At 39.8% G+C, this 14937-nt stretch overlaps 1 protein-coding gene across 2 annotated transcripts in view; it reads right to left on the bottom strand.

Annotated features, from left to right (window-relative positions):
• plat (plasminogen activator, tissue) overlaps nt 1-14937 on the bottom strand; it is a 73292-nt gene that overhangs the window by 3290 nt on the left and 55065 nt on the right. For both annotated transcript variants that reach the window (XM_060881293.1, XM_060881292.1), the window contains 4 exons: nt 3385-3470; nt 3128-3190; nt 2809-3016; nt 2349-2485 (listed from right to left, as the gene is read on the bottom strand). In XM_060881293.1, the coding sequence (XP_060737276.1) occupies nt 2349-2485; nt 2809-3016; nt 3128-3190; nt 3385-3470 (494 nt within the window). The remainder of the gene's footprint in view (nt 1-2348; nt 2486-2808; nt 3017-3127; nt 3191-3384; nt 3471-14937) is intronic.

Below are 14937 nucleotides of genomic sequence, written 5' to 3'. Positions count from 1 at the left end.
GCAAATCTGTGACAAACTTCTTTATTTATGCCACTGCCCAAAAAAGTCTTCTCGAGAAGACTCCTCACCCAAATATCTGATGAGCTAGGATCAAGAGGTGGGCTGACTAACCCAGGAAGACTTTTGTTCTTTAACCATGAATACTTCCCCCTTCTCTCATCACCTATTCCACAGAATCCACCTTTGAAGATATGCATCAAGTTACTTTATAGATCCTTAAAACAGTTCAAAATTCAATGATTTGGAAAACTTAGCTATTTTACATATGATACATCTAAGGCAGGTCATTAAAAAGCATAAATCATTATTATACTTACATTCATGTAATTTATTAATCATTTGTCTGAAACCCTTCTTGGTGACCTGTGTGTGTGTTTATGTGTAGGTTAGTTTCTCATGTAAATATAAATAGCTAATTTCCTAACATATTGTTTGGGAAAACACATCAGTGAGGCTTTACTTCACTAGGGAGTATAACGATTTGATTCAATTTAAATTACTGCATTTGCAATTAATAATTTACCCTGTTTCAGAGTTTTAGATGGGCACATCAGGGCGAGAAAAGAGATAGATGAAGTGATGCACTCATCATGGCTAATGCCCATTGTACAAGCCTGTGGGGTAGTGTTAGGATCTGGGGTTGGTTCAGTTGGCCAGGTCTAGGTTCAGCAACATTATTGGTTTCTGATTTACAGGTTGTCCTTCCTTGGACCACTTTTGGTAAGAACTAAATCCAATAGAACCTAGGAACAAACACAGTTTGGACCAAGTTGCTCAAACACTTGCCCATTTATTCTGCTTCTAAAACATTAACTTTGAGAATTGACTGTTCTCTTGCTGCATAATATATCTCACCCCTTGACAAGTACGATGATGAATGTTATTCACTTAACCAGTTAATGGTTTTAATGATATTGCTGATAGATAGTGATAGACTAGATAAATTAGATAGGATAGATAGAATTGATAGATAGATATGTAACCCTTTTTTCACAGTTGGGCATCGCCTGAAACCTAGACGACCATGGCCCACATCTAGTATCACCTGACTAGCTTCCCGTTTCTTAGGGATAACATATAATATATATCAGTGGCGCAGCAGGATTCTGGACTCTGAGCGGGGGGATGGTAAAACTAGCTGATCTCTCTGTACCTAAGTAGGTTAATAACACAAAATGGGAAATAGTATTTAAAGTGACTAAAAAAATTTAATCAAGTTTAGTAGCGTGGTGCCTCCATTGGTGATTACTACACTTACTTTGAAGCTAGTGCATACTGTATATCATCAGAACATGAAAATGCAATAACAGTACATTATCCTAAACTCCTTGTTTTTATGTGTGCACGTGTGCATGGATGAATGAGTTGCCACTACACCCAGTATATAATAAAATAGAAAATAAGAATTTATTAATTATTTCCTGCAATAGTTAGGCTGCAGCTTCATCAAGAAATTCTCAGAAATATAACCCCCGAAGAGAAAACCATTCATAAGGCCTACAAAGCAAGTAAAAGGAAAAACAATACTCTTTAAGTCAATAAAACAACAAACTAAACAGTACTCAAAGCGGTGGTCATTGGGGCCCATTGGTGCACTTTATACAACTCACCGAGCTGAAAAGTTAGGGCATTAACAATAACTACGTAGCTTCCCACTCAGAAAAAGTCCCCCCACAACAGCCAAAGAAATGTCCCGTAGTCTAAACTTATCCACTAGTGGTCACAGTATTTGCACCCGTGCGTGCAGTTATCCAGCGAAGCTCCAGCTCGCCAAACGTGTTCAGCGCAATGTCCGCCAACTTGTGTAGCTAAATGTTGTTAGCATTAGCTGAAATGGACAAACATGGTTTGCTGTTCACCAGTAAGGCTGGTTTCCCCGTCCTGCTCCACTCAGTCTATAGTGTAAGGAAAATGGGCTCCACGGGACCAACTGTTCCCAAAAGTCTGAACAAGCCCACCTAGACAGGGTCAAACTCTTTCCGTTGTCCGACACAGTTTTTTGTACTCAACTCTCACTCGCTCTCTCTCGTCACCTTCGTGGGCTTTCTGACCCTCCCCCCGCACTCGTTGGCAGATGACCACTTCAAAAATTACTCATGAAAACAAATGAACTTGATTGACAATGAACACATAGCCCACATCATATCAGACACTATAAAACGTAAAGCATTCGGGTACATTGAATTAAATGTATTAAATAACACATATGGCATTTTTAATGTACACAGTCCAGTAGTGTTAACTATACCTGTTCTTTACAGGTTCTTATAGATAGATAGATAGATAGATAGATAGATAGATAGATAGATAGATAGATAGATAGATAGATAGATAGAGCTCAAAATTACCTATGTCATTATCATAATTCACATCGTTGTATTGTTCATGAATCCAATACATCTCCACATCAAATATCTGCTCACTGCTGGAATTCTGAAGCCTGAAGGTTCGGCCAAGGATCACATGCATGTGGTTTTCTGTAAATCTATATATACACCCATAAGATGATGCAGAGTTAATTTAAAATAATATATTGTTTATAAAATGCATAAATACATATATTATATGTGTGCCTGTAAATGTAAAAGTTATTTTATATTATATATTGCTTGAAAAGTGTAAAACAGACAAATTACACATAATTGTGTGACACAAATTAGCACATATTTTAAATATTTCACTTGCTTATACATTTTATTTTTGAAGTGTTGTCAATAAGTTTAAGCTGATTTCCTTTTAAATCAATTGTACACAAATTTTAAGAAAAGTCAAATCAATTGGCTAACTTAGAAAAAACTGTATGCTCACCTCTCCTGGAAGCAGTGTGCTGCAGAGAGGAGCCAGCAGGAGTCAATGAGGACTCCCCCACACAAAAAGTTGTGTGATTTGGTACGTGGTGAGTACACAGTGATAGCAGCTTGCCATGGTTGTTGTTTGATGTCACTAACCTGACCTCCAAGTATTCTGAATATTGGCAGAGAACTAGATGGCCTTTCAGAACGCTGACCACAAGAAGCTGAAATAATCAACAATATTTATCTGTGTCAGTTAAAATATTCTTAAGATTAGGTAAGGAGGCTGCTAAGCAAAGGCTATTTTCATCAGATTTGTGCCTGAGCATTCTCACTTCCTCTGATGGCAGTTGTAGGGGCTCTTGGTCCAAGGGTTGTAATGGTAGATGGTTTCCTTGCTGTGTAGAAAAGGCATCACTAATCAGACACACAAACACACTTACGGCACTGTATGCCATTATAATTCAATATATATTAAGAATTTCATAATTGTATGAGGAAGGGCATTTGCCCGATTTTTGACAACTGTTGACCTGAGAACCAACATGAACAGTGACGATAATCATCCGTTTTATTAATTATGTGTACTTACAGCATTTAGGAATATCACAGAGCTCCCAAGTCAGCTGGGATCCTTTATAAATGTGACACCAAGGACCAAGATCACTGTCTGGGTTCCTAAATAATAAAAATAAATGCATATGGTTATGTATTTTACTGTGTGGGTTCAGTTTTGAAGATGAATTCAGGAATAGTGCCAGCAGAATGGTTATTTTTCCATTTGCATATCAGAAAGAGATTTTTTCTGCTTTTTTAGAACTGACTCTCTACTGAAAAAAGTATTTAGATGTCCTAACAAATATTTGAAAATAATAATTAATTAGGGGGCACAGTGGCTTAGTGATTAGCACGTTTCCCTCACACCTCCAGGGTTGGGGGTTCGATTCCCGCCTCCGCCTTGTGTGTGTGGAGTTTGAATGTTCTCCCCGTGCCTTGGGGGTTTCCTCCGGGTACTCCGGTTTCCTCCCCGGTTCAAAGACATGCATGGTAGTGTAGCGTCTGGTACAGGTCATTTAGATTTCATGTCCCAGGCACCCTAAACTTCGGCATCTACTCTTCAATCAACCGATGAGCAACCCAGTTTTACGATTTTATTGAGGGCTACATTCCACAGTGTCACACACACACAACTGGCTCCAGAATGTCTGGAGCCTACACAAAGACCAGATAACCCCATGCCGCTTCGCTGATTGAACTCATAGGGGCCCTCAACCAGAACACACACACACACACACGCACTCACCTGCAAACGCATACACACACACACACACAACACAATGGGACATTCCTTTTACTAATAAAACGATTAAATAAAATGCCTACATCCCACGGCATTAACCCATACTTGTATGTATCTCCGCCCCAATTATAATGATACTCTAAGATTCTTATTCTTGTAACCTGTTGTAATGTGTTTCTTCTGTTAAGGCTTGCCTGACTTAAAATTATTTGCTCCTTACTTTCCTGACAAGGGTGTATTTTATTCATGTGTCAGAACACAACACTGTATTAACATCAGTTATACTTTAATTACTGACCCTGGCATGTTAAGGTATACCTCTTCTAATGCTGTATGTCCTTTTAAGGTCTGATGTCAGAAGGTATACAAAATGATCTGTTTTTCACACAGTGCATTTTTGTTTTCTGTTTCATTTCAACAAAGGGAGTTTTTTCCCTCCGAAATCCGGGCCGTAGTATTGGCCATCTCCCCAAAGATGGGTTGAGTTCGAGACCTTTAAATTGTCACAAACACCACCAATCCTTGGTCAGATTTTCGGAACAGCTTAGAGACGACTCCATCTTCCTTCAAAGAACTTCCAGCAAGCTTCACTTCCCAGAACCATCTTCAGGAAGAATGTCTGACCCCATCCTGACTGAGATTTCTCCGTTACATCCAGACTCTTGTGCCGCAAGCCAATGCAAGTAACCGTTTCCTCTACCAATCAATTTAGATGCGTATTTTAAGTAGGAATCTCGCATTGAATTGTAAGGTGAATTTAAGTTTCTGTGACAATTTCCCAGTTAGGGTGTGATTTAATTTTGGAGTCTAAGCTTGCCATTCCTTTCCTTCCTTTCTAATTTCTTCTTTTCCAGTCTCTTCCTCCCTTTCCCCAATTTTAATTTCTTTTGTGTATTTTATTTTCATTTTTGTTTCTCTATTTCTTTTGTTTGTTTGGGTAGTTAGTTTTATGTTGTGTTTGTCTCATTCATTAGACGCCATATTTTTGTTCCACAAGTGATTGTCTCTGAGTATCGCTCACAAACCTAAGGTACCTGCAACATCTGGTCTGAACTACATGCTCTATTAAGTTAATTTAATTAAAATTACGGTATAAAGTAAAAGAGAAGTGAATCTTTCTTGGCCGGGAAGATACCTCCTTCATAGAATTAATAAAGGTTACACGGCCTGTTCGGCGGACGAACAGACCAAATAAGTGTAATGTTAATTCCATTACTGTCAATTTCAACTTAGGTTAAAATATTTAGGAGTCACTATAACATGTTATGATTACTTATAAATATTTACCTTCGCGAGCCAAAAGAAAAGTTTACATATGGTTGATTGGCATCTCTGGAAAAATTGTCCGTAGTGTGCGAGTGCCTGAGTGAATGAGAGTGTGTGTTTGTGCCCTGCAATGGGTTGGCACTCCATCCAGGGTGTATCCTGCCTTGATGCCCAATGACGCCTGAGATAGGCACAGGCTCCCTGTGACCCGAGAATAGTTCGGATAAGCGGTAGAAAATGAATGAATGAATAATTAATTATTTACATTTGTTTTTTATGTTGGAAATTTGAGAATTACTAGTTATGACCATGGGAACAGGTTCTCTTCCACAATCTAACATTTCAAATTATTTGGCCACAGGAACCAAAATCCATGGACCCTTATCCAGAGTTCCTGAGAAGCTAAGTGCTTTCAGTACATATTCATCCATGGTACAAAATTCATGACAAAAATTCTGTAAATCTATTCTGTAATACATTTTTTGATTGGACAAGCCAGAAAGGGTTAAAACCCTAAGACATCAACAAAACACCTCTGCAGCCATCAAGGCCTTCTGCAACCCACCACAAAGCTCTTTTGTTTATTTTGGACAATATAGATTACAACACAGTGAAATGTATATTGTCCAAAATAAGTGAAATTCTTTCTTTGCAGGGTTAGTCATGATACAGAAGAGAGGGTTAAGGCATGGGCAAGGCTAGCCCCTAAAATTTGGAGTAAGAAATGTTGTTATTCTAAAATGTTTGTTCGTCTTTTACAAGGTTAAATAATGTCCAAAACATACTCCGTAGTTTGTATCATTAGGAATTAATGATATAGGCCCTTATCAGTCAGTGATTACAAAGAGTAATATTGCACAAGTGTGTGAGTTACCAAACGTAATGTCCAATGCAGTATTATGCTCGTCATATAACAATGCAGCATTGCAATGTAGCTTACAGCATGTTATTAGTATTGAACTGCTGGATATCCAGGTAAATATAAAAATTGGAGCAGATTTATTCCCAATCTTTTTTTATTGATATTTTATCAGGACAGCATAAGTAAAAGAAAAGAAAATGGCCTTCCCATCAAACCATAAATCTTTACTGTCCCTACATGGTAAATAAAAGAAAAAAAATGAATTCTCTCATAAACAGCATTTAATGATGTTCTAAAAGAGACACCTACAACAAAAAACAGAGTCCCAATCAACTTTATCAAAGGCGTTCTCAGCATTTCTTATGATATCTATAATAACGAGCAAGGGGAGTAGAAAATATTGAGAAGCTTTCTTGTATTGAAAAAAAAAACGCTAGAAGCACATGCTTGATGTGCTAGGAGAGTCCCATCTTTATCAGACCGCTTGAAGAAATGCAATCTGGCAATCACATTTGATCCAAATTGATCCAAGAATGCAGCACGGCAGTAGCACGCAGCGGCCTCTCCGGATCCAATACTCTCACTCTCTCTCACTCATTTTCTACCGCTTATAACTACCTCGGGTCACGGGGAGCCTGTGCCTATCTCAGGCATCATCGGGCATCAAGGCAGGATACACCCTGGACGGAGTGCCAACCCATCACAGGGCACACACACACTCTCATTCACTCACACAATCACACACTAGGGACAATTTTCCAGAGATGCCAATCAACCTACCATGCATGTCTTTGGACCGGGGGAGGAAACCGGAGTACCCGGAGGAAACCCCCGAGGCACGGGGAGAACATGCAAACTCCACACACACAAGGTGTAGGCGGGAATCGAACCCCCAACCCTGGAGGTGTGATGCGAACGTGCTAACCACTAAGTGACTGCTAACGTGTGTGCGCTGCCGAGGACTAGAGACCTAGCCTTCAAAACAGGAGACAGGGCGGCCCTAAGAACAGCAAGGGCCAAACTGTCCCGAGCCATCAGAGAGGCAAAGCACGTACACGCCCAGACAATCCACAGCCACTTCCAGGACAGCGGAGACTCCCGGCACATGTGGCAGGGTATACAGGCGATCACGAACTACAAGACCGCTTCACCTGCCTGTGATAGTGATGCCTCCCTCCCAGATGTGCTGAACGATTTCTACACTCGGTTCGAGGTACAGAACAACGTAACAGCAAGAAAGACCATCCCTCCCCCCGATGACCAGGTACTCTATCCACGTCTATCCACGGACAACGTGAGAATATCTCTATGCCCAGTTAACCCACGGAAGGCTGCTGGTCCAGACAACATTCCTGGCAGGGTGCTCAGAGAATGTGCAGAACAGCTAGCAGATGTCTTTATGGACATCTTCAACATTTCACTGAGCAGCGCCGTTGTTTCTAGGTGCCTCAAGACTACCACCATTGTCCCCGTCCCAAAGAAGTCTACAGTGTCCTGCCTCAATGACTATCGTCTCATTGCACTCACACCCATAGTTATGAAGTGCTTCGAGAAGCTCGTCATGAGGCACATCAAGACCCAGATACCACCCTCACTGGAACCCCTACATTTCGCGTATCGTCCAAACCGCTCCACAGACGATGCCATTGCCACAGCCCTCCATTTAGCCCTCACCCATCTGGACAATAAAGACACTTATGTACGAATGCTGTCCACAGACATTAGTTCAGCATTCAACACAATCATCCCTCAGCACCTGATTGGGAAGCTGAGCCTGCTGGGACTAAACACCTCCCTCTGTCAGTCCGAATCAGGAACAGCATCTCCAACACCACCACACTGAACACTGGAGCTCCTCAAGGCTGCGTGCTCAGTACACTGCTGTTCACTCTGCTGACTCACGACTGTGCAGCAGCGCACAGATCAAACCATATCATATCAAGTTCGCCGATGACACGACTGTGGTGGGTCTCATCAGCAAGAACGACGAGTTAGCATACAGAGAGGAGGTGCAACAGCTAACTACCTGGTGTAGAATCAACAACCTGTCTCTGAATGTTGATAAAACTAAAGAGATGTTTGTTGACTTCAGAAGAGCACAGAGCAATCACTCTCCACTGAACATCAACGGATCATCCGTAGAGATCATCAAGAGCACCAAATTCTTGGTGTTCATGTAGCGGAGAACCTCACCTGGTCACTCAACACCAGCTCCATCACCAAGAAAGCCCAGCAGCGTCTCTACTTCCTATGAAGGCTGAGAAAGGCACATCTTCCTCCCCACATTCTGACCATGTTCTACAGAGGGACCACTGAGCAGTCACAGATTTATCATTATCAAATTATGTTCTGAAAGTAACAGTATACAGTGTATAGAGAGTGAGAGGAAGCATAGATTGGTAGCTAGTTTAGATGCATTCAATTTCCGTGACTATGAAATATATAATATTTGTCCCCGAATAAAGGCTTTAAAAGCCTCACACAGTATATTTAATCCCATATCAGCAGTTTGATTAAATTCAACATACAACTCAAATCTGTAAATGAATCATCTTTGAATTTAAAAGAAGGGAATCTCCAAGGTCTGAACATGTGATTGCAAGAAAAAATATTATCAACTGACAGCAAGATCTGAGACAACAAGAGGGTGTTATTAGACAGCAAGAAAAAAAAGAATTATAGAAAAAGTATGATGGACATGGGAAAAGGAGGAAAATGCTTTAATTTGATGATTTTTAAATCTCCAAGGATCTGAAAGACCAAGTTTTGTTAAATAATTAAGTCCTATCTAAACAATCATCTTTCAATAGGTTAAGGTCTATGATAAGGTCTAGGACCTAAGATAAGGTCTAGGACCTATGATAATATAATGTTTGCTGACATTAGTTAGGCTATTAAAAATGCTGTAAACAATTCAACATTGTCCCAGTTGGGGCATAAAGAAAGGCAAGCATGGCAGAAGTATTAAAGAGCTTATTTGTAACTATAACAAAACGCCTGAAAACTTAGAATGAAATAAATGCCCCATCCAAAGCCTACAGAGTAATCTATATACAGTATACAGAGTATAAAGATATAGATTTTAGCCCTGTCTTTAGACTTATCATCGGTCATTCACAGTATGTAACAATACTGAAATCATGATCCGTGTACAAAAAAAAAGAACCAACAACAGCGTCCTCACAGTCATATGTCAACATTTCTACCTAACGCATGAATTTAACTTGGTCAAAGACAATGGGACAAATATTCTACTTATATTCCACAGGTGGACATGGACATCACTCAACACCTGCTTGATGTTTTGCAATATATTAGTTGTTACTGATTGATACTGAATAACAATAAACTACAATTATAATAATTGTTTGCATTATTATTTAAAGATATTTTGTTGACAATCTGTAGATTATATTTAAATATATTACATTTCCAGTGAGCAGTGTTTACTATGTGCTATACAGCCTCTATGGTTATTTGTTATAAAACAGAGAACAATTAGAACTTCAACTACAAGGCTTTAAGCTTGAATAAATGAAAAGATCAACAAGGATGATGCAGATAGTAAGAAATTGTGGGATTTGCCACTGCTGAGAGTGGAAAGCTTACTGGAATTGGACAAGGGAATTCCCCAAGAGGCAAACTCAAGGTTCAAAGTTTACAGGAACATAAAGAAATAACTGTCTTATAGAAAAAATGTGATACCAGGCTGATTTAGTACAGCTAAAATTTAACCACTTATTCAAAGTGACATAAGAGTCAATGCTGAAAGACTGCATAACAGACAGTCAGATAAATTTAATGGAGAAATAAATGCATGGGAAAAATTTTGGAACCAATATGAGACATTCACTTGATGCAATGTGTAAGAGGGAAAAGATTATCTAATTGAAATCCTACTTAATTGGAACTGTAGCTAAAGTGGTAGCAGGGTTTACATTGAGTGATAGTAATTATGATACTGCTAATACATTGCTTAATGAAAAATTGGAAAAATGGACCTTATGCGAATATGTTCAATTTGATGAACCTGACTCCTGTGAATAAATCATACATCACAGCATTATTACAGCTGTCTGATGAATATGAGATAAAGATTCACTATCAGAAATGATGGGGATAAAACACAAAAAAGGAGGAGGTCTCTGCAAAGCTAAATGCAACATGGGGGAAATAAATAGACATGATAAGTCAATTACAAACAGGTGAGAATCGACAAGACATGTGACAGCACACTGCCGGAACACCCCCTAATGTTCCGGCTGAGAATGTCCAAGCAAAGTCCTGATAGTTCCCCCACCTCAAAGCCAGTGCAGCAGGCCAGTGTTCCCTTTACAGGCACACAGTCCATAAATCTCCTCCATTTGAAACAATATCGGAGGATTTTGCAGTGTTGCTTTTGGTAAAGAATGGTATGAGTAAAGCATACATAGCACTTGTACTGTCACTAGGGGCCATACGTTTGGAACTAATCTAATATACAGAACTTCCTTTTAGCACAAAAGAGGTTCATAGCAAAGAGACAAAGAGACTCAAACAATGCAAAGACATTCAAAGAAGCAGATCTGAACTATCTCTGGAAGGCAATCAAAGAGCCTTATTTCTGAATCTTCTTCACTGTAAGGGTAATAACCTGGAAGTACACAGTCAAGTGAGCAGCCTCGAGGGTTGGTTCTGGGGAAGTCTTGTGAGGTTAACAAAGTCATGCTTTAGGAAAGCTTGACATCATTCCTGTGATGACAATATTTTACATTGTCACTTTCGTTTATTACATTTTTTACTTTTCTATTGCAGTTAATTTTATTCCTCTTCTTCATCTTCAAACAGCTAGCGGAGGAAATGCTCTTTAGACCTTTTTAATATTCCAATCTTATTCAGGTCAAATTGTACAGTGTGTGAGCTCAGGATGTTTATTAATTCTTCCTCTGTCATTAGCGTTAATTTAACTTGTGATAAGTGTATTTTAGATAGGTCTCTTACAGAGATCTTAGCTTTAGCGGTGTGCGTCCAGACACTAAAGAGGGATAGCAATAGTAGTTTAGTTTCTGTAGAGGAAAATACCTTAGGCAGAGTTAGTAACCCTCTGTTTGATTTTCCTTGGCTGCACGGTCATTGGGTGGATCGTAAACGTACTATAATGCTTTTAATATACAAAAGAAAAGTAAGCTGGAGTATATATAAAATATATATCTAATATATAAAAGAAGAATAAGCTGTTTGTGTAGCATAGCAGTCATTTAGAACTTAACCCAAAGGTATTGTCTGTGTGACCAGACTTTATACCAGGTAACAAATGGCCTTCAAACAATAGAAAGATACAGTTAGGACCTCCTTCTGTAGAACTTACAATGGACAGGACAGAAGGGCCATCCTGTGTGTTGATCAGGTGATTGCTTTACAGACATGCCATTATGTTAACTGCAGGTGGAGCACAGGCACAGTGTAATCACCTGTTCGGTTCCCCCTTTACAGTTATATGTAAATTACAGGTGAGGCACAGGCACATCAGACATTGACTACATATGAATGTCAGGAGTTGATATTGCATGAAAGAATTAGACACAAAATCCTTCACTTTCAACTCCGGCATTAGAGCCCTCCCAGTGGGGCGAATTGGTGACGACACAGCAGCATAATCACAAAGACAAAGCTAATGTTAAGGCTTGACCACGGGAGCTCCACTCCTCTATGCTTCACATGTCTAACGGGTTTGCTCTCCTCAGTGAAGCACCCACTGAGAAACCTGAAAGAGCTCTGGTTATAGGAGATACATCTTAAGGCATGTGAAATTAGCTAGGCCTTGAGGAGCTCCAGCAGCACTGATTAGGGGTATTCTGGGAGCCAGGGCGCTGGACATAGCAGGTAATCTTAGGGTCTTGGCAAGCATAGGCACTCTAAAGTAGTTTTCTAAGTAGGAGGTACAGGTAAAGATATACACCTTCGTCAATCAGATACTACTAAAAGTATTGTAGAGGTGTGTAAATTAGCGAAGGCGATGTCTGTTGTATGCTCTGGCCCCATCCCAATGTGTGGCGATGTAGCTTACAGCAGGTTATGGTCGCTGAACTGCTGAATATCCACGTGGTGCTTCAAAAACAATGTGGGCTTCATAAAAAATTGGAGAACTTTTTGAGTTAGAACAGGATGGTGTCTATCCCAAGGGGCTGTTCTTATTTCTTGTAACATCGCACATAGTTTAAGAACAGGCCTAGTTAATCTGTGACAAACCGGAGCCAGGACCACGGAGCAGAGACTGTGTCTGTTTCCCGAGCTAAACAAGAAACTATAAACACTCAGGAAATTTGTTTTAGTAACCTTATTAGCATAAAATAAATTTAAATAAAATAAATTTAAATAAAAAAATTAAATAAAATTGGATCATAGTGAATGCACAGCCAGCACCTTTGATCTGAAGCTAGGACTATTACATATAAGATCTCTTGCATCTAAAGCGCTTATGGCTAATGAAATGATTACTGAGGAGGGGAGGAGGTGTCGCAGTTATTCATAATGATAAGCTAAGCATCAAACAAGAATCTAGACATATGTTTAACTCATTTGTAGTTTTAACTCATTTCATACTAATACATGTTATACTGTATATGTAGCTGCAAAAATAAGTCTACTGAATCAGTTCCTCTAATTGTTTACAGACCTCCTGGATCATATTCTGAATTCCTCTGTGAATTTTCAGATTCCATTTCAAACCTAGCCGACTCTCACAAATCCAGTAACTAATTCACTTCCCATTAAAGGCGTAATTGGGTAATGACCTGGCAGGGGGTAAAGTAATTCCTGTGTTAGAGGTTTTGGATAAACCCGATGTTCTTTGTGGGAATGATGAATTGTCTAACATATACCCTGACATTTTCCCAGCTTGTGTGGTAACACGCGCTCAGTCACGGAAAGTGGGCGATGTGGTCACCATGGCTGATTCATTCCCGATTTTTGCACCGGAGGTGCATTTGACAGCTGTTAGTGATGAGAAGCAGCAGAGAGTAAAGTCACTTGGCCCAGATGTTATAGCTGATGTTTTAAAATTGTCGGTGACCCGAGAACAAATAATTGCTTTACAGAAAGAGGATCAAACTCTTGCATTAAAGAACGAAATGCTGAATATGTTGTTGAAAATGACCTATTGGTGAGTAAATGGTGGCCAAATACAGCCTCGGATAAAGAGTGGGATGTTGTATGTCAGATTTTAGTTCCTACTCCAAATCGACAACATGTGTTGAGTTTAGCTGACGATCACGACTTGTCTGGACATTTAGGTATCACTAAAACATACAACAGAATACTTAGACATTAAAGTCAGTTGTAGCTTATTTGTGTCGTTCCTATCATACCTGTCAGTATGTGGGGCAACCAAATCAGGTGATTCAACCTGCTCCCCTCTCGCCCATTCCCCCATTGGGAGCCCTTTGAACATGTCATTGTTGACTGCATGGGCCCGTGCCTAAAACGAAATCGGGAAACCAATTTTTGCCTACAATAATGTGCGTTTCTACCCGCTTCCCTGAAGCAGTTCCACTGTGCAAAATTACTGCGCCTCTTGTAATTAAAGCTTTAATAAAATTCTTTTCTACCTTTGGCCTACCAAAAATTGTACAAACTGATCAAGGTACTAACTTTCTGTCCAAGTTGTTCTCACAGGTGTTGAAATCTCTTGGCATTTCTCACAACGTTTCTAGTGCGTACCGCCCCGAAAGAGAGTTTCACCAAACTCTCAAGTCTATGCTGAGAAAGTATTGTTCCAATTCAGCAAAAGATTTGACGAGGGAATTACATTCAATTTGTTTGCCGTTTGTGAGACTGTACAAGAAAGTCTCAGTTTCAGATTGTTTGTTCCATTGAGAAGAAACAGTTCGTCCATTTTGCCGAAGCAATGAGCGGAGGTTTGCGCAGTTCTAAATCCCCTCTGCCGTAGCTTCACTAACGACTTCACTAACTGGTGAAAAGTTGTCTGGAGTGAACTGCCTGATGTTAAGCAGTTCTTCTCTAGTGGAAGTTATCACAGTAGGGTGACCAAACACACTGAAGGTAAACAAAAAGAAAGAAAGTACTGAAGAGAGTCTGCATTCACTAAATTCCAGGGGTTTCGTTACCACAACGTAAAGTGGGCGTTTCTGGAGGTCTTGGAAAAACGCCCTCTTTCAAAAAAAAGAGCATACCTACGATGGATAATGAAGGACAAAACAGTCATACAGGTAGATTTTATATTTTATATCTATTATGCTTTATTATCTTACAGTTAAGCTATTTTTGAAAACAAATAAACAACCAAAAACTACGGTTAGGGTTAGATTATCAAATAGGCCACACCTGTCCAATGACAAAATATCTGTTACACTGTTCTGAAATCCCTGGAAATAAGTGCATCCCGAAGAGAGTCGTGCCGAGGCAGCCATCCGCGGCACCATCTTCCATATAGTCATGAAGTAAGAAGTGGAATACTTACTATAAAATCATCTTGGTAAACTGAGCTGCAGTGCTTGGAGTTCCCCATGCTTGTTAGTACCTAAACCTGATGGAACATTTAGGTTTTGCACTGATTACCAGAAGGTAAATGCTGCTACAGTGCCTGACTGTTATCCGCTGCCTCGCATTGAGGACTGTATAGATAATTTAGGTTCTGCTCACTTTGTGAGCAAACTAGATTTATTAAAAGGATACTGGCAAGCTCCTCTTACCCCACATGCATCCGAAATCTCTGCTTT

Source organism: Tachysurus vachellii, chromosome 11 (genome assembly GCF_030014155.1).
Source record: "Tachysurus vachellii isolate PV-2020 chromosome 11, HZAU_Pvac_v1, whole genome shotgun sequence".
Lineage (NCBI taxonomy): Eukaryota > Metazoa > Chordata > Actinopteri > Siluriformes > Bagridae > Tachysurus > Tachysurus vachellii.
The sequence above is the reverse complement of the archived record's forward strand: the minus strand, read 5'-3'. Positions and strand labels throughout refer to the sequence as shown.